Here is a 24,360-nt window from a genome sequence, read left to right as displayed (position 1 = left end):
TGTGTGTGTGTGTGTGTGTGTGTGTGTGTGTGTATATATATATGTTTGTATAAATATATATGGTAAATAGATACGGTATTTATACAAATATAAATTTGTATAAATATATAGGGTCACACATTATTTTAAGGTCCAATTCTTGCTGTTAACAACCCATAAACTACAACTTTTGCCTCAATAAACTACTAATTTGCTGCTTGTTAATAGTAAGGTAGCTGTTAAATTTAGGTTTTGGTTAGGATTAGGGATGTAGAATATGGTCATGCAGGATATGTGATTTGTAAGTACTAATAAACCACCAATATATGAATAATATGCATGCTAATAAGCAACTAGTTAATAGTGAGAATTGGTCCCTCTACTAAAGTGTTACCATACACACACACACACACACTCGCTCTCACAAAGGTTAGGACTCTCATCTAGCAAGTAATTGTGGGACAGACTTAGTGTTCCTGGGTGGCACCAAATTTGTTTTCTCAAGCATTTCCATCCTGTAGTTAATTTATCGAGTCAAACCTCCTGCTTCAAGGTCATTCTTTCTCTCTTTCTCCTCTTCCCTTTCTCTCTGCAGATCCTGGCACACAGTTCCCGATCGATATCCCAAACACTGAGCTTCAATACCCTCTAAACACCACCTGCCAAAATATTTATGCTACCATGTCTTAAAAACACTGAGGGAGACAGCGAGATGATAAACCTTCATTTTATTTTGCTGATGTTTCAAATAGTTATTTCTACCCCCTTTCCACCCTTTGTTTCTCTCTTTTCATTTAGATACATAACACGGAGAATATGTTCAGCTTTCCTAGCGTAGCTACTCCCTCACACTCAGGACTTGTGACAAAAATAAAGGACACACACCAACTCCTTTCTGTCTCTCTGAAGCTCCATCACTCAGCATTGTGTGTCAGTGTGTGTGTTGTTAAAGCAGGGTGACTTTGGCTTTGCTACAGTCATTTGTGACTGTAGGCTGTTCATACTCTTACTCTTTCTGTAGTATATCATATAAGCCTACTATGCACAGTTTGAGAATTTTCTGTATGCATGGAATAAATTAGGCACAACATAAAATACTGTATCAAACATGTGACTTGCTCAACTTTAGCTTATTTTTCCAGTGTTGTTATTATTAACTAGAACTATAAAAACATATTTGAAATAAAATATATGTACATTAGATGAAAATAAAAGAAAATGTTGAAATGTTGCCATGCCAACTGAATTAAGTTTAAGTTTAAGTAACTAAAACTGAAATAAAAAGACATATTCAAATTCAAGTATTTAACTATTAAAGTAGCACTGTCCATTTCTCATTTCTGCTGTAATTACTGAAAAGAAAGTAATGACTGCTGGAAAATGATTGTTGTTGTTGTTGTTATTATTATTATTATTATTAGTAGTAGTAGTAGTAGTAGTAGTAGTAGTAGTAGTAGTAGTATTGGAAGACTATAGCAAATCACCTTATAGGAGGCTTTTTCAGCAAAAATATGCAACATCCTTCTCAACTGTAATTAATAAAACTGAATTTAAGAATAGGCTACTATATTTATGGTGTCCAGGATGATAAATAGACAGCATTTCTTACATTAAACAATACCCAATGAGGTCATGTATCTACAATTTAGCATACTGCTGTTTAAAATGTTAATAAAGGCATATGAATGTGTTCTGTTTCGCATACTATTACAAAAATAGCAGGCAGAATGTGGTGTGTTTGCACAGCATTTACCATTATTCCATTCTGAACATAGCCAGACTGTGGTCAAGTTTTGAACACCTTGTAGTTATACGGGTAAGATGCTTTTCCCCAATATATTCCTCCATGTTCCCTCTCGTCACAAACACACAAAGAGGACACAGACACCGCCCGGGGTGGGTGGCTGGAGCAGAAGCTCCTTTGTGAGGTTGTTATAGGTGTTCATCGCATTGACCGAGTCTTTGTCTTGTGTGTCACTATGTCATTTTTATTGCTAGTGAAAGCCTGTGTGTCAGATATAAGTTACATTCTGTCCGTCTATTAAGCTGTTTGAACGATTGACCCTTCTGATTTGTATGAAGTCATCTGAGATGAACTGCGTATGGCTTCATTATTAGGAGACGGAGCAGAACGGGGGTGAAGCAGAGGCGTTAAGGGTGGCAGACATCCCTTTGTGTGTCGGTCACAGTGCTGAAGTGAAAGGAGGCAGGATGATTAACATGCAAATGAGACGAGAGAGAAGGAGAGGTCAGGGTGGACATCACTCAATGTCACATTAACAAGTGCTTGTTCCATGATGGGGTATTAAATGCTGAGTGTGAGAGTACGGCAGCTGCATCTCTTTGGCACTTTTCTGTAGCATTTACAAGCAAAAATATCTCCGCCAGTCTGGAATGATCCCAAAGAGGTCAGTTTAGAGAAAAAAAAATAGCTTATTTCAATATGTATATCACTAAGTGATTATTTTATCCCATTGACACATGACATTTGATCATCCATCAACTGTTTGACCTTGTGCATGGAAATGAACTATAAGGAGTGGCAGAAATTACCTCCCTGTCTCACCAGTCAATGCTGTAGACATGCTTAGAATGGCGTACTGTACTACCATACTATTCATACTATTTCTTGCAGTAAACGGTATGTATACCAGGGTTATTTTTAGGCTGTTAACTAAAACTAAAACTATTAAATAATATGCATTTTTAACTGAAATAAAATAATATATATATATTTTTTAATCATTTAATGAAACATAACAAAATATAAATATTAGATGAAAAACTAAATGAAAATAAAAAATATTGTCTTACCAACTGAAATAAGTTTAAATGGAAGCATAAAAATTAATGAAACCTACATAGTAATGTAAATAAATAAATCAAAATGACAATAACAACATGACAAAATGACTAAAAAATGAACTAAAGTTACGTTTTATTCATTAATAAAAACTATAAATATTAAAACTTTATGGAATACTTTTTTACGCAATGTCATACGCTTAACTTTGTTTTCCATAAGTAATATCAGTTGCAAATTTGAACATCTCTTTCTTGATTCATTGTCTGAATTCTGATTAGTATGCCTGCATACTGCTCTTACTATTTCTATATGGCAGCTGATATTACATTCCGTTAATTTGTCACAGCGGAAACAAAAAGTCAAATCATATGGCTAGAGTAGTTTGCTTTCCAAATTCAGCCATGTTTATTTAGACTGCCAGATCATTTTATGAACTGTATTAAAAATCCAAAATATCAGTATTTATGTTCAAGATTATATCATAGACACTACTCACTACACTACTCATATTTATGGTTGCCTATAGCACTATTTCACATAGTATTTAAAACAGTAATATGCAGTAGTATGTACTGCACTGTATTCAGTAAGCAGCATGTATGCTAGTATTCCATTTCAAATATAGGCTGTCTGACTATCTGTTTTTACTTCGCTGGAACTCCATCTTAATATCTGCGATTCTGCATCTATCTAGTTCTTTCCATATTTCCATTTAGTATTGTGATTCTTTCATTATTCACTCCTGTGCTCAATTCCAAACTCATTTAACTGCTTACCAATTCTTCTCCGCCTACTAGACTTTCCATCCATTTTTTCACACTTCACATACTGTATCTCTCTCTTCATCAATGTGATCTGTGTGTCTACCCATTGGGTTTAGTGTTGAGAAAGGAAATTCAGTTTGTGCCTTCATAAGGAATGGCTAAGTTTAGGTCATCAGTCCTTCTTTAATACAGTTTACAGATATAAGCGAGTTTTCTCTGATTTATGTTGCTATTCCAGTCTGGGTTTTTGTAAGAAAGCTATAAATGCTAGGTTATGCAACTCATACTGGCTGATCTCATGTCAGTATGCTGGTTTATCCAGTAATAGCTGATGGTTGAATTAGGATATGGGAGGTTGTTCCAGGATCTGCTTTAATGTCCTCTTCCTACAGCTCTATAAATATTTTAGATAGTGGGCAATAACCGTCCCCATAAATGCTCCTTTCAACTGTCTGTGGTATGTACAGCAGCCCTATACTGATTTAAAGGCCATTACAGCTCACATTCTTACTAGGGATAAATTCATTTTCTGGCAGTGAAAGGTTGGGCAGGGTGACTGTCAGGGTGACACCTTGCTGAACTCAGTCAAGCAATAAACCTAGCTGAGTTCCAGAGATGTAGCATAAAGAAATAGGTTTGTTATATATTTCTATGAATGTAATCATGCATAAACAATTGAATTCTACACAATATGACTTTTTCAAGAGTCAGTATCATTATTATTAATTAAGAAATAATTGTTTTAGGTGTGCTGTAGAATGCAACAAGACGTGGGCTACTGAAAATGTATAAAGAAAGTTCTGAAAAGAGAAACTCTGATTATGCGTTTTATAATTGTTAGACATTGCTGCCCTCTAATGGTCATATTTATGTCAGTACAAATAGCACAAATATTTCACTGTAGCTTTTAGGCTATTTCTATTTGTATTTTATTATTTCACTTTATTTAACTGTACACTACTTTTTCCATTGTAAACATTAAGTATTTACGCTAATGTCATTGTACTTTACTTTTCACACATTTTGTATAGCCTATGCCGTTGCTTTGCAAATGTATAGTTTTTGTCATGCCAATAAAGCACGCATAAATTGAAAGATTAAACTGAGAGACAAATTGCCTAAACCTTCAGAAAAATTTGATTTCTATTTATTTTCTATTATTTCTTTGCTACAATCTAGCAGTGTGCTTACATACACTTTAAAACCTTGTAAACGTGCTGTAAAAGGCAATAAACACAATATACAATCCATATATACACAATAAACATATAGCAGCATAGTGAGAAATAAACATATAGGTTTGGTAAAAATTCATCTTTAGGGTTCATTTTTCCCGTGTGTCATTAGTATAATGCGGAACCTTTGTTCGTCTGTCTGTTTCCCCCGGGTCGATTCAGATGTAACATGCGTAACTACACCTTTTTTGCATTCTCCTTAAACAGTAGTTGGCATAAACATATTATTTCACTGATGTAATAGTATTTATTAATGTGCTTTTGAGCGAACAGGTGCATTTCGGGCTGTAAAAGATTTTGTAGAAACTTTAAATCTAATGAATTTAAGACCTTGAGATGATATCCGGCTTGCAGTAAGATGTTAGATGTGTGTTTCACTGTTGTGTATTATGATTACAACTTCTTAAAACTTGTCAGAATGCATGTCTATTTGTAAAATGATTTAAATGCTGACTGACTGGCTTCGGTATGTGTAAAGACTCCAACACAGGATCCAAGTGGATAGACATGAACCATAATGTTCGATTCAGTAAATCTTAGTGGAAAGATCAACATTTCAGAAACCATCAAGCAAGCGAACTCAACATCCCAATGACTGCATGACTAATGCATGAATCAGTCAGTGTATCCCAAAACTGACTTCAACAAGCAAAGATTGTCATCCTGAAAGAATTGATCTAACAATGCTGAGGACAAAGGCATTGCCTCTGCTACAGACACATATAGCAGGTTTGGTGGCTCAGAGAGTTCATCAGCTGGCCTCCATCAAACATGTGTGTGTGCTCCCTGAGAAGAGGCGTCAGGCTCTTCTGTACCCCTTTAACAGTCTGGAGGAGCACCTGTCCTCACAGGTCAGTCAGGAAGAATTCAAGATCTTTTATCCCAGCTTGGAGGAACTCCGTCAGGCAGAGACATTGTTCACTCCCTCCTCTAAACATAGTATCGACTATTCTACTTCTGCGGTCCGGTTTGACCATTTACCTCTTCTTAAACAGCCAGAGGTAAGATGAGATTGTCTTTAATAGTCATCACTTGATTAAATGATACAGTGGCCTCAAAATTTACTTGAATTCAAAAAAGTGGGAGAGGAAGAATTATGATTGCAGTTTACATCTGGGTTGTTACGTCTCATTTTAGCATTTTAATTCATTTAGATCGCTTTCATATATTAATATTCATTCTAAATCATTTGAAGTCATCCTGCGGACCTCTGGTTGAGAACCACTGCACTAGACAGTTTAAACTGTGTCTCAAGTTTGCTTTGAGTGCTTGTTTGTATTGCAGGTGTGTTTTATGGGCAGAAGTAATGTGGGGAAATCTTCTCTCATCCGTGCCTTGTTCTCTCTTGCGCCGGAGGTAGATGTGCGGGTCTCTAAAACTCCGGTGAGTCTGTATGTCGGATGTTCTCTGCCGTTCAGTACTCCATGGTCAGAAATGACTCGTTCTCAGTCTTCATTTTCACACAGGGCCACACCAAAAAGCTGAATTTCTTCACTGTGGGAAAGGCCTTTACTCTTGTAGACATGCCGGGGTATGGACACAATGCCCCACGGGACTTTGTAGAGATGGTTGAACCGTACCTTCTAGATCGTCAGAAGTAGGTTGAAGTTGATGCTGTTTTTATATTTGTTCACAATGCTGATATTTGTTTTTGCATGCTTGTGTTGAGTTATAAAAAAGTAAATTATAAAGCTTGTCTCGTTATATATAAATGAGTGATAGAATTCAAAGTTTTTCTTTCTTTGATTTCCTCATTTATGTATCGCTAGTCTGGTGAGGACGTTCTTGCTGGTGGATGGAGGTGCAGGTCTGCAGAAGGCAGATTTAGTTGCTGTGGAGATGTGTGAAGAGTTCAATTTACCTTATGTGGTGAGTTTGTCTCTTATGCTCTTACTGTGACTGTCCAGCAGGGGTCGTTAGAGTACTATATGCTCTTATCAACATCTCTGTCTAGATCAGTGGTTTGCAACCAGAGGGCCTCAGACAAAAGAAAGCATCAAAATAAACTAAAACACCTGCAACTTGGGATTTTTTGGGATTCCATTCAAAGTCAGATTTTTTTAAATACAACATTTCACTATACTTTTCACAGTGAGTGTCAGAGAAAGTATCTTGGCATTGTGTCGAGGCCTCTGTTTTTAATATGGCAGCAGATGTAGATACAACAGTCACTGACTACACAGTCTGAAAAAAAGTATATATATATATTTTTAAATTTCTTGTAAAATAGAGAGTCAGTCCTAAATAGTTTTAAATAAATCAGAATTGATTACAGTGTGAACAAAGCCAAAAGTACTTTTTCATTTCAAAGGTTTATCCCGCTTTGAGTTCCCACATGAGTTTATTGTCTCTTCATTGCAAAGAATGCATTTTATAGATAGATAGATAGATAGATAGATAGCTTTATCCCTCTTTGTGTTCCCACATGAGTTTATTGTCTCTTCATTGGAAATAATGCATTTATATATATAAAGGATGCCAAAAAATAACCTTTTTTTCTCTCTATCATGTTTTAGCTGGTGGTAACTAAAATAGACAGAACCCGACAGGGTACTTTGTTGGCTCTTATTCTACAGCTTCGGGACTTTATTAAAAATCAAACCAGCACGTGTTTCCCACAGCCATTTCTAGTAAGGTGAGATATGCAGACACGCACTCTCTTTTGTAGTTTATTTTTATGTTATAATGATAATCATTTTGCATTCAGAAAAGTTTACACATAAACGGTTCAACAAAAAGAAACTTTGCAACAAGCTGGAAAATATAGAGACATAATGTAACTCCGTTAATTAAAAAAAACACATTTGCTGAAACACTACTACAAGTCAATTCTGACAAACCTCATTTATGTTTGCCAGCTAAATAACATTATCTAGGTGTCAAATGAGCAGATTGTTAAAAAAAAAAATCGCAGTAACAATGAAAGAGAAAATATATCTATTTTTTAAATTAAATTTAAAATAAATGCTGTTCTTTTAAGCTTTAAATTCATCAAAGAATCCTGAAAAGAATGCATCATGATTTCCACAAAAATATTAAGCAATGCAACCTAAAGAGAATATTAATCTAATAACTTAATAAGAAATGTTTATTGAGTAATGGCTGCTGAAAATGACACTGCTGTGGGTGTCTGCATTTCAGCTACATCGGCCATATCATGGATTGTTACAAAAATTATGGTGTCATTGGAATGTTATAAGATATTTCACATGCCATATTGCTGATGAGCATATGAGCAGTGATAAGTTTATAATGCTTTTGGTTGTTTGTGAGTGTGCAACTGAGGTACTCTTGATCACCAGCAATTAGATAAATCCTGTTATACAGATATATCAGTGCATCTGACCTGTCATTTTATAAAAACGAGGAAGTTTCTCTCTGTTAGATGAAAAATGTTAATGTGGTCAGATGGTTATCAGCTTGCTGATAAGATAAGGCTAGGAGTTCTGGAAACAGTTGCATTTGCTTTGTGTGTCAATGCAGGAAGTCACTTTTCACAGATAAGGTGATAAGTAGCGTACATTATAACATGTACTCGTAACTTTTTTTCTCTCTCTCCCCTTCCTTTGACTTGCAGTTCAGTCCAGTTCTCTGGGATTTATCTGCTCAGGTGTTTCATAACACATGTAACAGGAAATCTACAACTCAATGCTAAACAGTCGTGAGTGTACTGCACTGCCTTTCCACACGTCACAAAGACAAACCTGAGGTCTGGACCCAATATCATAAAACCAATTTGAAAATGACTGATTTAAACCATTTAATTACTTCAAATGCAGAGGCTGGTATCACAATATTACTGGTTTCAGGATTCATGCAGCTCTGTATAAACTCCCTGAATGATCCAGGAATCAAGTGTATGATTTAACAACATTTATATTTTAGTGAGATCTTAGGGTATTCCACAAATGCACATCCCTGTCTGTTGCTGTATAGTCAAGTGCAATATTTGTTCTTCTAAATAAAATGACAGAAAGTGTTGCTTTGAATGTTTATGAGTGACTGTTCAACTTTAAATCTTGCTCTTACTTTTGGAGATTAAACCAAAATTTACCTGCATGATATGATCAGATCAAGTTCCAGATACGTTTTTCTGTTAACATAATTACTGAAAACTGTGGCTTATTTATAGGATTAGTTAATTACTGAACCTAAATCCCAGTGAATGGGTAAAACCCAGTGAATTGATAACAAAAGGACTTCTTACTCTTGAATTTGATCTCTCAGGATAAGGAGGGTTTTGTCATTTCACCTGAGGGTTAACTTTCTTATTGCGTATTACAAGGTCATTATCATTGACTGGACAAGTAAAGCATATCACAACTGGTTTTCAGTTGCAGTTGCTTAGACACTAAAATCCATTCAATTTGCCAAGTATTCTAAACCAATACCAAAACTACATATTCAGGAACTGTTTAATATTATTATTATTTCTTTCTATTCAAATAATGGCATTTTAATATTTTTTTTAACCTTTAGAATTCAAAGTTCAAAATGTTTAGAAGTTTCATTAATCTCATAGTGTAATAACTGCTTGGTATTTAACCCCACAAAAGCCACACAAAGATTGGAATAGAGCTTCATAAATACATAGTATTTAGCAATTAAAAGGGACCTTCAGCTGAAAGAGCCTTAAACAAGCTAATTTTTTATGTTTTTATTTTTTTACATACCCTGTGAGAGCAGTATATACCAATTCCATCAATGTACTTTGCACCTAAGTGTCCTTACAGATGTTATACTGTTTATGTAGTTATATAAGCGCTTCAAACGGTTTAATTAAAAAAAAATAATAATAACTTTGTGACCAAAGGTACAGGGTATATGTGTGTGCATTATTGTATTGAAAGAAATGTGAGTGAGGTATCATGCATTCCTATAGTCTCCTATATCTCTAAAGGGTCCTTTAAAAAGAATCATACAGTTTATGACTTTTTTTTTTTCATCCGTATGACGGACATACAGTTTTGGGTCAGGTAGGCATCATGTCTTCTCCACTCAGAAACAGCGGGTGTGGTGATGGTACAGGGCCATACCTGGAGAAAAACAATAAAATTTAAGTGCCACAGTGTTATAAAATGGCAAGAGGGTGCAATTGCATTTATTGTGTCTAAACGTAACCTCAACAATTACATTCTCTTTTTCTTTTTTCTTTTCTCGCCCTCTCTTTCTTTTATGTGTTGGCATTTGGACACTGACCCCATAAAACATTTGCAGCAAGTTAATTATTTTTCAACATTTTTTCTCTGAATTTTATAGACCCCAGACATATATTAAAGCTCTAAGAGACAGGTAAAAGTTCAATTTTTGTCACCCGGGATGCAGGAAAGAGGGATCTGAGGGGGGAAAGAAGGTGTTTTGGAAAATGTATAGAAACAATCTGGAATCTTAGCTCATTTTCTCAAAGAAGCATCATCTCTGCAACCTTTCGATTGGAATCTACACCATCTTCCCTACAGGATCCTACTTTTATTTCTTCACCACTTCATTCAAACTCACTTTAGTCAACATGTGCGAGCAACCAGAGCCCATCTGCCCTGTAAATGCCACCATCTGCACGGGCACGTCCTGCCTGGTGCCCCATGATCCATTCAATGACATCCTCAGCGTGGTGATGAGCACCACACTTACCATCATGCTGGCCTTGGTCATGTTTTCAATGGGTTGCACTGTTGAAGCAAGAAAGCTCTGGGTGCACATCCGCAGGCCCTGGGGCATTTTCATCGGTTTCCTGTGCCAATTTGGCATCATGCCTTTCACAGCCTTTGCGCTTTCATTGATTTTCAACGTGCTTCCAATCCAGGCTATAGTTATCATCATCATGGGCTGTTGCCCTGGAGGTTCCAGCTCCAATGTTTTCTGCTACTGGCTTGATGGAGACATGGACCTAAGGTAAGACTATCAATCTGTTCACTTTTCAATATCTTTGTTGCTTGTAACACTGAAGGCTTTCTAGATCCCAGAAATGAACTGTGTGTAAACACCAGCTCTTTTAAACGAGAAGTCTGTGGTTTTAAATGCAGCAGTGTCATTTGTAGATTTACTTAATTGTTCACATAAAATGTCTACTAGGCTGAACTAGATTTTTTGCTATTTTATCGGCTTAGTAAATTATATTTATAGATGGGACTTGTTTCTAAAATCATGTAGAATTTCAAAATTATTTTCATCTTCTTTATTATGTAATATTTTATTGTTTATTATTTTAGTATAATAATAAAGGTACTGTGATTTATAGTATATTTGAGAAAGTTTTTAAATACTTAATTGTCCTTTAGCATAACTAGACCCAAATTATTTGAACAGCACTTGCAATTTGATTAGATTTATCGTAATCCATTGATGCATGTTTATAAAGACAGAATGACAATTTTTAGAGCACAACTAAATGCTGATTTCTGCCGCCCATAGCATCAGCATGACAGCATGTTCTTCAATACTGGCTCTGGGAATGATGCCTCTTTGTCTGTTCGTCTACACCACAGTCTGGACTTCAGGCGATGCTATCCAGATCCCTTACGACAGCATCGGTAAACCAGCCTCAAATGACCTAAACACAAGATTTTCCATTTTATGCATTTGTTTAGTCTTAAATGTTGCTGATGATTTTTCCAGGAATCACACTAGTGACTTTACTTGTGCCTGTCTGTCTTGGGATGTACACAAAACACAGGTGGCCCAAAGCAGCCAAAAAAATCCTCAAGGTAAGTTTTTGTTTCTGTGTTTAATATTGTAAACTCGTATGCATTCCATGTAGCTTCACGAGTGTTTTGCTTTTGTATGTATAGGTGGGATCTGTGGTAGGAATCCTCCTAATCATCATCATTGCAGTCATAGGTGGTGTTCTGTATCAGTCCTCATGGACCATTGCTCCTTCACTTTGGATCATTGGTACCATTTATCCATTTATTGGCTTTGGTCTGGGCTTTCTCCTGGCACGCTTTGTGGGACAACCTTGGTACAGGTAAAAATCTGTCAATTTTGTCTTCCCACAAGGCATTAGATGGTTTGTTGGAACAGTTAGCGCAAATCCTGTAAGGGTCAATAAATGTGGCAAAATGTCAGAAAAACACTTTGTGATGGTTTATTTCTCATGAACGTGTTGCAGGTGCCGCACCATTGCTTTAGAAACAGGCATGCAGAACTCCCAGCTGGCCAGTACTATTACCCAGCTTTCCTTCAGTCCTGCGGAGCTTGAGCTCATGTTCGCTTTCCCCTTAATCTACAGTATCTTCCAACTGGTTGTAGCTGGGATTGCGATAGGACGTAAGAAGAAACTCTTGTTCACTCTGCATTTACTCATTGGAAATATGATTGCTTGTTTTGGAAATCATAACATTCATTTTACTTTAAAATGTTGCTAACTCGTATCATGATGTCCCTTGATGTATTTGCAGTTTATTACTCTATAAAGCGCTGTAGGCGAGGGACATCGGCAGAGGAGGATGGGGAAGGTGTACGGAGCACAGTTGAGGATCAGGATAAGCAGAATTACGCCTTGGAGAATAGTGGCTTTCACACTGATGAGAATGGCAACACTGAGAATAAGGACAAAGGTACAAAATTGTGAGCCAAACATCATTCTGCTAGCCTGTGTAACCAGAGCGGTCAGCACTGACCTTCTGGAGGCATGAACTTTGAACATGCTATTCAAGCTCAACCAGAGAGTATATGGATAAACTCAACCCCAGTCGAGACAAGTGGATACACTTTCCCACATTATAAAAAAAACATTTAAAAACATGTTTTTTACGTTGAGTATGCCCACAGGTTTACTAACACAAAGCTGTATTTTGTCTGTGTATTTTGTGTTATGTTTTGTTTTTGGTCTTCAACTTTCAATTAATATACCTTAGATTCAGCATATTTACTGAAATACGCTGACTCTCCTCAAATGCCCTAAAAATGCTAGTAATTCCAACACCAATGTAATAAAAGTGAAATATTTAATAATTTAAGAAAACATATATTCCATATGTCTAGTAGGTTGAATGTAAGCTAATTTATTTAAATGTTACTTTATATACACATAATTGTAATGGACCTTTAATGTTTTGTTTTTTAAATTATTTATGTATAGTACAGAAAATGTATACTTACATTGTAAGCCTTTTTGTAATTGTTTTTTACCATGATTGAGCAATGGTATTTTTCCACGTGCATGGGGATCAAAACAATAGGGATTTCTTTCTTTATTTTTTCTTTAATTGCTTTAAATTACTTAACATTTAAAAATTAAAATAAACATTGCTTACAAGCTCTCAAAAAAATTTGATTGGCATTTCATGCAATGTTTGACCTTTTTATTTTGTTGGTGATATTTATATGCAAAACAAAATTAAAAATTATTTTTTTTTTTAAATATATATATATTCAAAAAGGTGATGTCAGATCTTGATCCTTGCAGACTTTAAAATGTCATGATTTTTTTGCTACACCAGAAGCTGATTATGTTGGGCATGTATTATAGCCTGCATGAGGATAATTCTTATGAGATTGCTCTTAAATCAGCTTATTTAAGGTTTCATTAACCTTCGTCCAATAAATATTACAAATTGTTGGAATTTGATCAAATTATTCTGCTGAATAATAATCAGCTCAGAATGGCTAAATGGTCTTTCAGAACTTTAACCTAAAAGAGAATTCTGTCATCATTTGCTCACCCTCATGTTGTTCCAAAATAGTATGACTTTTGTGCTTCTGTGGAACACAAAAGAAGATATTTTGATGCATTTTGATGAAGAATGTTGATAACCAGTTTTGGTGCCTATTGACTTCCATTGTGACATTTTCTAAAATATCTTTTACTATCCATATGAGAAGGATAGGACATGACGTTGAATAAAAAAATGATGACTGAACTTCCCTTTAAGCTCTCATAATGTATGTGATAATACAACAGAGAAATAAGGCAAGAGACTAAGAGTCACACATTAATAGAATTTGGAAACAGAAAAGGGAAGTTTAGTTCTTGTTCAAATGTTCTGACATGGTTAATTACCTCCAGTGAAAGGCAGACCGCTATAATGATCGTTGAGGAATGGAAGATGGTGCCTCTGTTCTCACTCTTCATATTGTTTCTGAAGAGTTCATGTGTATGTTCTTGGCTTGCTGGTAAATGCCTGTTCTACAGTGATATGCAAGAGTTTCCTGTTGCCACAACCTGTGCTGGAAAAACAAACATTGCTGAGTGCCATCATGTCACTGACATTAAAGAAGATCTGCGTGGACTTCCATCAAACTTGCTTAAACTCTGTGTTAAAAGGGAATGAGACTGTCATGGTGCCTTTGCTCCAGACTCATTCTCACGCTTTGTTTCTTTGGAATACCTCGAAATTACTGGATGTTTTTCAGAGATCCCTCCAGAGGCTTTTAATGGATTGACCAATATAACTTCATTACAGTTTTTCTCAATTGCTTTGGCTCAATTGTCGAATGAAACTTTTTTTTCCCGAAACAATAAGTTCGGATCTCTGATTTTGGGTGAGTAACTACATTTTGCAGACATGCAATAAAGTTCTGAAGTTCCAGCAAACAGTTGTGACATTTGCACTCACAGTTTAGAGAATGTTAAGATTGTTTCGAAAAATGTGCCAAAGCAATTGAGAAAAACTGTAACATTGTCTTTCTTGTCTCTAGAAATCTGTTGTGAGGTATCTCTTGATTTAGATCTTGAACTATTTGTCTCTTTCGCGGTACAGTTTGTCATTATTGCCACTGAATGTTTTTGAAATGATTCCTCAGTTGTGAGAATTAAACATACTCAATGTGTGTTTGAAGGATATATCTGAGGTCCTGTTTCGACTGGCAAGAGCAAAATCACTGAAGCTGTTTAAGCTAAAGGAATATGAGCTAAATAGACTTCAGTACCCAAACTGCTCTGTGTTCGATATTGAAGAGTTACATTTGTATCTAGGACAAGTGTCATGTAGATGAGGGAGCCTTAGAAGTTTCGGGAAATCTCTTTATCTTGGACTTTGTTTCAAACACTGATTACCTCAGAGATCTTTCTTTAATTGGGAGTTCATAAAATCAATGCTTTGATCATCAGAGTGAATGTGCTTAACGTTGATGACTTGTGTGCAGCAGCAAAGTTATATTCAGTTGAGTCTTTAGACGTTCGTTATGAGACTATTCACTTGCCACCAACTCCTACTAATATATCAGACTGCTGTGAAGATATTAAGAGAATTATTCTCAAAGGTAACATATTTATAGCTAAGATTGTAAATGTCTTCGATGTACATTCAGTCTTTCAGATTTTCAGAAATCTCACTATTGTCAACATAATTAAGCATGTGCTCAGACCAGATCTCTTTGTGCTTCATTTCCACAGACAGTCAAAAATCTGTCTTTTATGATGCTAAGCACAAACAACAACAAGATAGTTTCGCACCAATTTTTGTGTTTTGCAGATCTTGAAATTCTGGACTTATCCATAAGTAACATTTCTAACATAGAAGATTTTGCAGAAAATCTTTGGCCTGACCAACAAGAGCGACAGGATGTCCAGCAAGAATAATTTTTGAAGTATTCAAAAGAAGTATTTTTGTGTATTTGTGGTAACATAAGAAATATGAAATGTACAGTAATTGGACAAGCAAGATTTCACTTATGTAATGCATTCGTACAAAAATAAATGTACTGCATAAATACAAGTGTTCATATACTTTTTTTTTTTTCTATGTACTATTGACTCTTCTCAACAAATATCAGATTTTTTTATAAAACCTTCATTTCCATGGTTGACTGTCATGGTGAAAAAACAACTAAACATTTTGACCAGTGTGGCTCACACAATGACAAAAATACTTTATATTTTGGTGGCCTTGGCCTAATTACTGACACGATAACTAGGTTTTGAAGCATGAATGTAATGTTTTGGGTGAGTAACTACATTTTGCAGACATGCAATAAAGTTCTGAAGTTCCAGCAAACAGTTGTGACATTTGCACTCACAGTTTAGAGAATGTTAAGATTGTTTCGAAAAATGTGCCAAAGCAATTGAGAAAAACTGTAACATTGTCTTTCTTGTCTCTAGAAATCTGTTGTGAGGTATCTCTTGATTTAGATCTTGAACTATTTGTCTCTTTCGCGGTACAGTTTGTCATTATTGCCACTGAATGTTTTTGAAATGATTCCTCAGTTGTGAGAATTAAACATACTCAATGTGTGTTTGAAGGATATATCTGAGGTCCTGTTTCGACTGGCAAGAGCAAAATCACTGAAGCTGTTTAAGCTAAAGGAATATGAGCTAAATAGACTTCAGTACCCAAACTGCTCTGTGTTCGATATTGAAGAGTTACATTTGTATCTAGGACAAGTGTCATGTAGATGAGGGAGCCTTAGAAGTTTCGGGAAATCTCTTTATCTTGGACTTTGTTTCAAACACTGATTACCTCAGAGATCTTTCTTTAATTGGGAGTTCATAAAATCAATGCTTTGATCATCAGAGTGAATGTGCTTAACGTTGATGACTTGTGTGCAGCAGCAAAGTTATATTCAGTTGAGTCTTTAGACGTTCGTTATGAGACTATTCACTTGCCACCAACTCCTACTAATATATCAGACTGCTGTGAAGATATTAAGAGAATTATTCTCAAAGGTAACATATTTATAGCTAAGATTGTAAATGTCTTCGATGTACATTCAGTCTTTCAGATTTTCAGAAATCTCACTATTGTCAACATAATTAAGCATGTGCTCAGACCAGATCTCTTTGTGCTTCATTTCCACAGACAGTCAAAAATCTGTCTTTTATGATGCTAAGCACAAACAACATAAGATAGTTTCGCACCAATTTTTGTGTTTTGCAGATCTTGAAATTCTGGACTTATCCATAAGTAACATTTCTAACATAGAAGATTTTGCTTTCATTGGATTGCACAAGTTAAAAGAGCTAAACCTCTGTAGCAACAAGTTTTCTTACATTTATCAACACAACACACATTCAGTGGTTTATATAGACTTATGGTCTTAGATCTCCAAGGAAATCCTTTAATTCATATCGAATTGAAATCATTTGGACATCTGATTAACCTTAGTTCACTTCTGCTGGGAGATCTGAACTTCCCACCTGACGTGCCACTGATCAGACTGCATTTTTCTGACATGTTTGGAATTATTCCATATACTTTAAGTAATGTTTTAATAAGTTCAGATGAGAGACCAATGTAGTTTGTGATCGGGAATAATGCTACACTGGGTCAGGGTCTAAACTTCCACATCAAAAGTAAATATGTGACCATTGACGACTGCAACAGTTCACTCTTAAAATCGGTAGTCACTCTTAAGATAAATGCAGCATATGTGAACTGTGGAAATGAATTCATTGGGAAATATGTCAGATCGGTTGTCAAGTTGGAATTTGAGTCAATGTTCTCAGACAACATTGGAGACTTGGCTGTAATCAATCAGCTTGTTCATTTAAAAACCCTAAAACTGGAAAACACTGAATTGACAAAGCAGCCAAACCTGGCCATAATGTTTCACAATCTGATCCTGAAAAACTGCAGAATGTTCTTTCTGGATGGAAGTCTGACCAAAGACTTGAAAGCATTGATGGGTCTAGTGCTTACGCCAAAGGATAACATCAACGTTCTTCAAAACTTGGTGGAACATTTCACTAGTTTGAAGAACCTCCATCTTCTAAACTTGGGTCTGTACTGCAGTTGTGATAATGCATGGCTGGTCTCATGGGCAAAGGACAACAGGAAGGTGCAGGTTGCCATGTTCAGGCCTCCATGAAAGAACTGCAGTGCTTGAATGACAATAGAAACAACCACCTCAACTTTCTTGATTATTCCAAGAACTGCTCATTTGATATTAAGTATGTTTTTCACCATCACCTCTGCCTTTTTGTGTGTTTTTATTATTGTGGTCCTGTCATATAAGTTTGCAGGCCAATACATTGCGCCATTCTATCACATTGCCAGCGGATGGTTCTGAGAGGCTTTGCGTGAACAGTAAAACACCAGTTCCGCTATGATGTTTTTGTGTCTTGCAGCGGTAAGGATGAGAGGCATTCATTTTTGCATCTCTGTCTGCACAGTTGGGACAAGACATTGTGGAAAACATCACGGACAGAATCTATGCAAGTCGCCGGACTCTTTGTCCCGTCAGTCGCAACTATCTCGGTAGCAACTGGTGTTCTTTGGAGATGCAGCTTGCCACCGACCGGCTCCAAGTAGAACACAGGGACATTCTTATCCTGGTCTTTCTAGAAATGATTCCATCTCGCTTGCTATCCTTCCATCATAGATAGGTTCTAGTTTTTACCAGCAGGGCCAATCTATACTGGCCACGGGAGCCTGCGATGCATGAGGCATTCTGGGACAGGTTGTGGTGTAAATTGAGCTCTAATAAAACCAACTAAACGTTATTATTCTATACTGTAAAGTTTGTTAAGGGGACAAAAATAAAGCAATTTCTCAAAAAAATCAGTTGGCAAATGGATGAGAAAAAAAAACACAAAGCTGAATTTAAATTGTTTCTATTTTTGTATTTAACTATTTTAAACATTAATTTTAAATACATATACATGTAACGACCATTTTGTACTGTATTTACTGATTTATAATATGCTTTAATAAACCTGGTGTAACATCAAGAATAATTCACTGTGCAATCATGATATTTGGTTTTTGCAGTTAATCATTTCACATCTTTAAACATTTAGTGCACTTTAAGCATACATAGACTGATCTTTGGAGTAACTACTCAAAACTTTTTCTTATAATCTCAACCACAGATTATTTCTGAATGTGCTGATCAGAACTGTACAGTAGTTGCAAGGTATTTTGGCCCATGCGTGTTTGTTTCAGTTCATGTTTTACGTTGTTACCTGGAACACCTTTAATGGGGCAGGAATATTTGTTAACTTTATTTTGATAGTCCACTTTAGACATTCTACTAACAGTAAGTAACGTTGCAACTACATATCAACTAGCAGTCATTAGAGTACTATTAGACTGTCTGCACTATTTTGATGGGTCCACAACATACAACATACTATGAAAAACTTTGCAAGTATGTTAACTTATTCTACTAACCCTTAACCTAACAGTCTACTGAGAGTTAGTAGACATGTAGTTGCAAAAGTCGACTCTCAAAATAAAGTGTAACCGAATAGTTTGTTTATATATGTGACCCTGGACCACAAAACCAGTCTTAAGTCGCAGGGGTATATTTGTAGCAATAGCCAAAAACACATTGTATAGGTCAAAATTATTGATTTTTCTTTTATGCCAAAAATAATTAAGATATTAAGTAAAGATCATGTTCCATGAAGATATTTTGTAAATTTCCTACCATAAATATATCAAAACTTAATTTTTGATTAGTAATATGCATTGCTAAGAATTTCATTTGGACAACTTTAAAGGCGATTTTCTCAGTATGCTTATTTTTTGCACTCTCAGATTCCAGATTTTCAAACAGTTGTATCTCGGCCAAATATTGTATAATGTCCTATCCTAACAAACCATAAATCAATGGAAAGCTTATTTATTCAGCTTTCAGATGATGTATAAATCTCAATTTCAAAAAATGTACCTTAATGACTGGTTTTGTGGTCCAGGGTCACATATAGTAAATTTGAAATTAGCATGGTTTTCAAACTGTTCACAAACTTCCTTTTGACTACAGTTTTATTCTTTCAGTTTATTACTTTGGATTTTCACATTTCATGCAGTTCATTGTCAATCATCTGTCATTTGTCAATCCAAAATTAAACATTATTTCTCTACAAAATAAAAATTGTGCAGAAAAAGTCACATACAATATACACCATTTTATTTAACTGTAGCTTTTATTACAGTAATGTGGTCAATTTTTGTGCCCAGGTTTGTCAAAAAAAATAAATAAAAATCATCTATTCAACCAACACTAGGAACCACTTAAAATCCAAGTGATGCAAAAATATCATCAATATCATCGTTTAGCACATTTGGTTTCTGCAAGGCAGTCTGCAAGTCCATTTTTTCCTCAGCTCCAGGTACCTTATTGTTTCCTGAAACCTCTTCTTTTGAGGATTGTTGCTGTGGCCTGTGTTTCAATGAAACAAACAAGTCTTTAACTGGTCTAGAACACTTCCTGGAAAATGCAGATCTACGTCTGGCAGTTCTGTAGCGTGCCATGAAGCTTCCATGGTGCCACCGAGTTCTCCAAAGTGCAATGAAGGAACTGGAATGTTTTTGTGGCAAAGTGTTTTGAAGCAGCAATGCCTTTTGAACTTTTAACTTAAACCTCTTCAATCTCTTCTCCACCCTGAGTTTAGAAATACATATATGATTAGATATGATATACACTATAATATACACTCCTGCTGAAATAATTTATATTTTTAAGAAGGATTAAGAAACACAAATTTCATTTAAGAGTATTTTTTGTACCTGACAACTTCAGCTTCCAGACTCTCCATTCTCAGACATTTCAGGTGCAAGAAGGCCAGGTGCTTACGCTCTTGATGAAACTTACTGCTCCGGCACCAGTGCATCATTTCCTTCAGATGGGCAGCCATATTTCTGAAAGAAGACACCTTCGTCAGCGACTTCAAGAACTTCCTCTTTTGAAAGACTGCAGCTTGACTTGAGATTTCCGTTTTCATCTTTGGGAAAAATGTATCAAAATTAACCAGTGATTGCATTTCTATGATAATGTCAGCATATTATTTTTCTCAAAAATTTCCACCACAAAAGAAAAAAATAAACATGCTTTTCTAAGTCATAAACATGAGATACAAAGTCAAAATTATGACTTTAAAATGTGAAATTATGATTTTATTTCATAATGACTTATGTATGTCAATTTTGACTTTTAAAGTCAAAATTATGATGTAAAAAAATGTATTATGACAAATCAGAATTATGACATAAGTCATAAATGACATTGAAAGTCAAAATTGTGACATACTAAATTGAAATTATGACAGTCAATTATGAAATAAATAAAAAAATCATCTTAATCTTTACATTTTATGTCATAATTTAAATTTATCGCATATGTAAATTTCAACTTTTTATGCCATAATTCCTACTTTTAAAGTTACCAAAGCATGTTTTTTTTTTTTCTTACGTGGTGGAAATGGGCTTCCACAGATCTGATATAAATGCGAGTGGCAAAAACAGAAATGGTAACATCCTAGGACTAGTCAATGACATCATACAAATCAAGATTAGATACCCGTTTGGTGGATTTACAAGATCGTTGAAGCACAACCTTCATGTCCAGTCCACAGGGTGAGACATCTGGAGAATTACAAGCAAATGTATAAAAGCAAAGCAGTATAAATTACACAAAAACATAATTGGTTAAGAAACCCCAAATAACCTGGCCGTCGCTGTAAAACTGCTGCCCCCAGGTCCAGACTAGAACCTTCATCATAACCGGCAGCTATTATCGGCATCATCTCTCTCTCCTCTTCTCCATTACCGTCTTCATGCCCTTTACCCTCAAACAACCTGGAAAGGAGAGAAAAGTTGGACTTTTGTTTCCCTTTTTTGGCCCTTAAAGGGTCTTTGGTGCCTTCTTCCAACAGTAGATCTGGGTATGAGAGGCACAGGAAGTCTTTCAGGTCCCCAGGCAGGGTGAAGTCTGTCAGGTAGGCCATGGGCTGAGACTGAGACACCTTCTGGAGGAGTTCAGTGGTTCTTTTGTACATGGGGATGAGGGCTCTCAAAATACCTCTGAAGAACACCCTAAAAAATTATAAAATGTGACAGAAAAAAAAAATCTGTTATCCCATTTCAGAATTATATTTGTTGCACATTATTCAATTTTGTTTTGAAAGCTATCCATAAGCAAGCCAGTAAATGTTTAATATATTGGTATATTTTCTGAAACAATTCTTAACATTTTGGGTTTTCATATTATTATAAACACACATTGTTTCAAACCAAGCACTTTTTTTTTTTTTTTTTTTTTACAAAAGTAAAAATACAAAGTCAAATGAATATCTTTGATTATACTGAACTAAGTCAAAATCAAGAATTAGAAGAAATTGACCCTGGACCACAAAACCAGTCATAAGGGTCAGTTTTTTGAAATTGAGATGTATACATCATCTGAAAGATGAATACACGAGCTTTCCACTAATGTATGGTTTGTTAGGATAGGACAATATTTGGCCGAGATACCACTATTTGAATAAATGAAATCTGAGGGTGAAAAAAATATCTAAATACTGAGAAAATCGCCTTTAAAATTGTCCAAATTAAGTTCTTAGCAATGTATATTACTAATCAAAAATTACGTTTGTATATATTTACGGTAGGAAATTCACAAAACATCTTAATGGAACATGATCTTTACTTAATATCCCAATGATTTTTGGCATAAAAGAAAAATTGATCTTTTTGACCCATACAATGTATTGTTGGCTATTGCTACAAATATACCCGTGCTACGTATGACTGGTTTTGTGCTCCAGGGTCATTTTTACTCATACAATGTATTGTTGGCTATTGCTACAAATATACCCGTGCTACGTATGACTGGTTTTGTGCTCCAGGGTCACAAATATGAAATGCTGCTCCATCCCTGCAGTTTCCCAACTTAGCATCTTCAGGAAATAACTCTGGTAATTCAGCGATGATATGGTAAATTATACTGGTACAGACTCACCAGAGACGACTAAGCATGCTGGTTATCACCACATTCAGCACAACGAACTCGCTTAGCAGCAGGTGCTGCCGTGTCAGTCTGACAGGGGTGTGAAGGATCATAGCCATGCACAGTTCTTCTATCATAAGAATTTTCTAACCAAAGTACATGGTTGTGAATGTGAACATTTAGGATACATGAAAGCTTGGGTGCACCGCTCCAGCGTTCGGGCTAAAAGACTGGAGGCTCCTAGTAGTTTGAGACAGAGCCACTCCAACATGGGCTGACTGGGAACGTCACACTCCCCAACCTCTGCTCCAGCATCCCTACACAGAGAAACACATATTCTCAAAACCATGATATGGAAAAAAAAAGTGTATAATTTGTTTAACCTATACCTTACGTCTGAAATTTGTCTGGACACAGTTCCTTCAGATCGTCCACTGCTGCTTGTAACTTCATCTCTTTCAAACGGTTTATGCATTGTTCAACCTGAAAATTATGTAAATATGCGATCATACATTGCATATAGATTATCTTGACATAATTACACAATACTAAATGTAATATGCATGCATACAATATGTACATTGAAGTACTTGGTTCCCACCTGTTTTAATGCTCTGAATGGCTTGTGTTGTCTAAAGCCGTTGTTCAAAACGTAAAGAAGTTCGTAAAGAACACGGATTTCTGCCTGTAGAACTTCACTACATAACAGGGTCAAAACTTTCTCACAGTCAGTCAGCAGACTTTCAATCAAGATATCTAGACAGAGAAACATCATTACAATGTCATGTAGCCTATATAATTGTACTTAAGTTATATGTTTAGTCATTCAAAGTTCAGTCGTTTTATACATAATACACAACAAACACGTGCAATTACTTTACAAAATAAAAACACTGCACTTATTTAACTAATAAGAATGAAGTAACGTAGACTACATTACACTAACACCAGTAAACAAGTCTTGTATTGGACAACGCGACTATCTGAAGAGATCAAAAGTTAAGAGTCAAATGCTTTATCGCTGCTTACAAATTATATCACTTGTCCACCGTTTTACATGAATCTACCGGATCCACGTGCTCAGCTCAGTCACAAAAAAAACATTTATTTACATGCTTTATATGAGCTCTTTGTAGTAGAGTAAATATAACGTTACGGGTTAAAATATCAGAACATACCACTTGAGTCAGTAAATGGGATTCGACTCGAAGAAACAGCACTTGGAAACGGGATACAAGTTTTATTCCAGGGTTCTTGCGCCATGTTTACAGCTGAAGGCCGGGGAGAGAAAACCAGCCAATCATACGCTTGTTCATGTGATTACGTCACAGGTCCTAAAAGGTACACACACAGCATTCTTTTGCGCATTTGGTAATCCTCATCTGAATTGTAATTTTTGTAATGTCAGCATTGAGTCTGTTGATCCTCTTTTTTTCAAATGTTAAGGTATTTTGGTCTGACGTGTCAAAATTATTTTCTTCAAAATCGAATGAAAGTGAAAGTGACGTGACATGTGCCCAAGTATGGTGACCCATACTTGGAATTAGTGCTCTGCATTTAACCCATCCAAAGTGCACACACACAGCAGTGAACACACACCCGGAGCAGTGGGCAGCCATTTATGCTGCGGCGCCCGGGGAGCAGATGGGGGTTCGGTGCCTTGCTCAAGGGCACCTCAGTCGTGGTATTGAAGGTGGGAGAGAGCGCTGTACATTCACTCCCCCCACCTACAATCCCTGCCGGTACGAGACTCGAACCTGCAACGAGTCCGACTCTCTAACCATTAGGCCATGACTTCCTCCAAGGAAATGCGTAGACATTGATGTTACTATGTGTGATATATTTTGTTATTTTTCACATTGTAAACATAACATAGAATATATAGGAAATGTATTTATTTTATTGGGAAAATATTATATTCATAAATGTAAATTTTCTTCAACATCTCCAAAATTACATAATTTTC

At 35.8% G+C, this 24,360-nt stretch overlaps 3 protein-coding genes and 2 pseudogenes across 6 annotated transcripts; 4 read left to right on the top strand and 1 right to left on the bottom strand.

Moving 5' to 3' along the window:
• The first annotated feature begins 4,941 nt into the window (after positions 1-4,941).
• gtpbp8 (GTP binding protein 8) lies at positions 4,942-8,848 on the top strand. 3 transcript variants are annotated; one of them, XM_016454171.1, is made up of 7 exons: positions 4,942-5,785; positions 6,069-6,167; positions 6,251-6,381; positions 6,554-6,653; positions 7,301-7,419; positions 8,362-8,493; positions 8,564-8,848. In XM_016454171.1, the coding sequence occupies exons 1-6, from the start codon at positions 5,468-5,470 to the stop codon at positions 8,447-8,449; spliced, it is 855 nt and encodes a 284-aa protein (XP_016309657.1). In that variant the 5' UTR covers positions 4,942-5,467; the 3' UTR covers positions 8,450-8,493; positions 8,564-8,848. The 3 variants fall into 3 exon arrangements, with proteins under 3 accessions (XP_016309657.1, XP_016309655.1, XP_016309656.1); XM_016454170.1 differs by having other exon boundaries at positions 4,969-4,990; positions 5,263-5,785; positions 8,362-8,848; XM_016454169.1 differs by having other exon boundaries at positions 8,362-8,848.
• A 1,256-nt stretch (positions 8,849-10,104) lies between these two features.
• LOC107663831 (ileal sodium/bile acid cotransporter-like) lies at positions 10,105-12,701 on the top strand. Its single transcript, XM_016454180.1, has 6 exons — positions 10,105-10,676; positions 11,196-11,314; positions 11,400-11,488; positions 11,573-11,748; positions 11,893-12,050; positions 12,182-12,701. Exons 1-6 carry the CDS (start codon positions 10,294-10,296, stop codon positions 12,352-12,354), a joined length of 1,098 nt encoding a protein of 365 aa, XP_016309666.1. The 5' UTR covers positions 10,105-10,293; the 3' UTR covers positions 12,355-12,701.
• Positions 12,702-13,831: 1,130 nt separating this feature from the next.
• On the top strand, positions 13,832-15,306 carry LOC107663818 (uncharacterized; annotated as a pseudogene).
• Positions 15,307-16,257: 951 nt separating this feature from the next.
• Positions 16,258-18,159, top strand: LOC107663817 (toll-like receptor 13; annotated as a pseudogene).
• A 1,252-nt stretch (positions 18,160-19,411) lies between these two features.
• Positions 19,412-23,682, bottom strand: rmp64 (ribonuclease MRP subunit p64). Of its 2 annotated transcripts, none has more exons than XM_016454163.1 (9): positions 23,573-23,682; positions 22,996-23,150; positions 22,789-22,877; positions 22,583-22,711; positions 22,407-22,484; positions 21,114-21,481; positions 20,953-21,031; positions 20,177-20,398; positions 19,412-20,051 (listed from the first exon to the last, which is right to left on the bottom strand). In XM_016454163.1, the coding sequence occupies exons 1-9, from the start codon at positions 23,655-23,657 to the stop codon at positions 19,682-19,684; spliced, it is 1,575 nt and encodes a 524-aa protein (XP_016309649.1). In that variant the 5' UTR covers positions 23,658-23,682; the 3' UTR covers positions 19,412-19,681. The 2 variants fall into 2 exon arrangements, with proteins under 2 accessions (XP_016309649.1, XP_016309650.1); XM_016454164.1 differs by having other exon boundaries at positions 20,177-20,391; positions 20,967-21,031.
• Between the last annotated feature and the right edge of the window lie 678 nt (positions 23,683-24,360).

This window comes from Sinocyclocheilus anshuiensis, unplaced genomic scaffold (genome assembly GCF_001515605.1).
Source record: "Sinocyclocheilus anshuiensis isolate Anshui unplaced genomic scaffold, SAMN03320099.WGS_v1.1 scaffold976, whole genome shotgun sequence".
Taxonomy (NCBI): Eukaryota; Metazoa; Chordata; class Actinopteri; order Cypriniformes; family Cyprinidae; genus Sinocyclocheilus; species Sinocyclocheilus anshuiensis.
The sequence above is the reverse complement of the archived record's forward strand: the minus strand, read 5'-3'. Positions and strand labels throughout refer to the sequence as shown.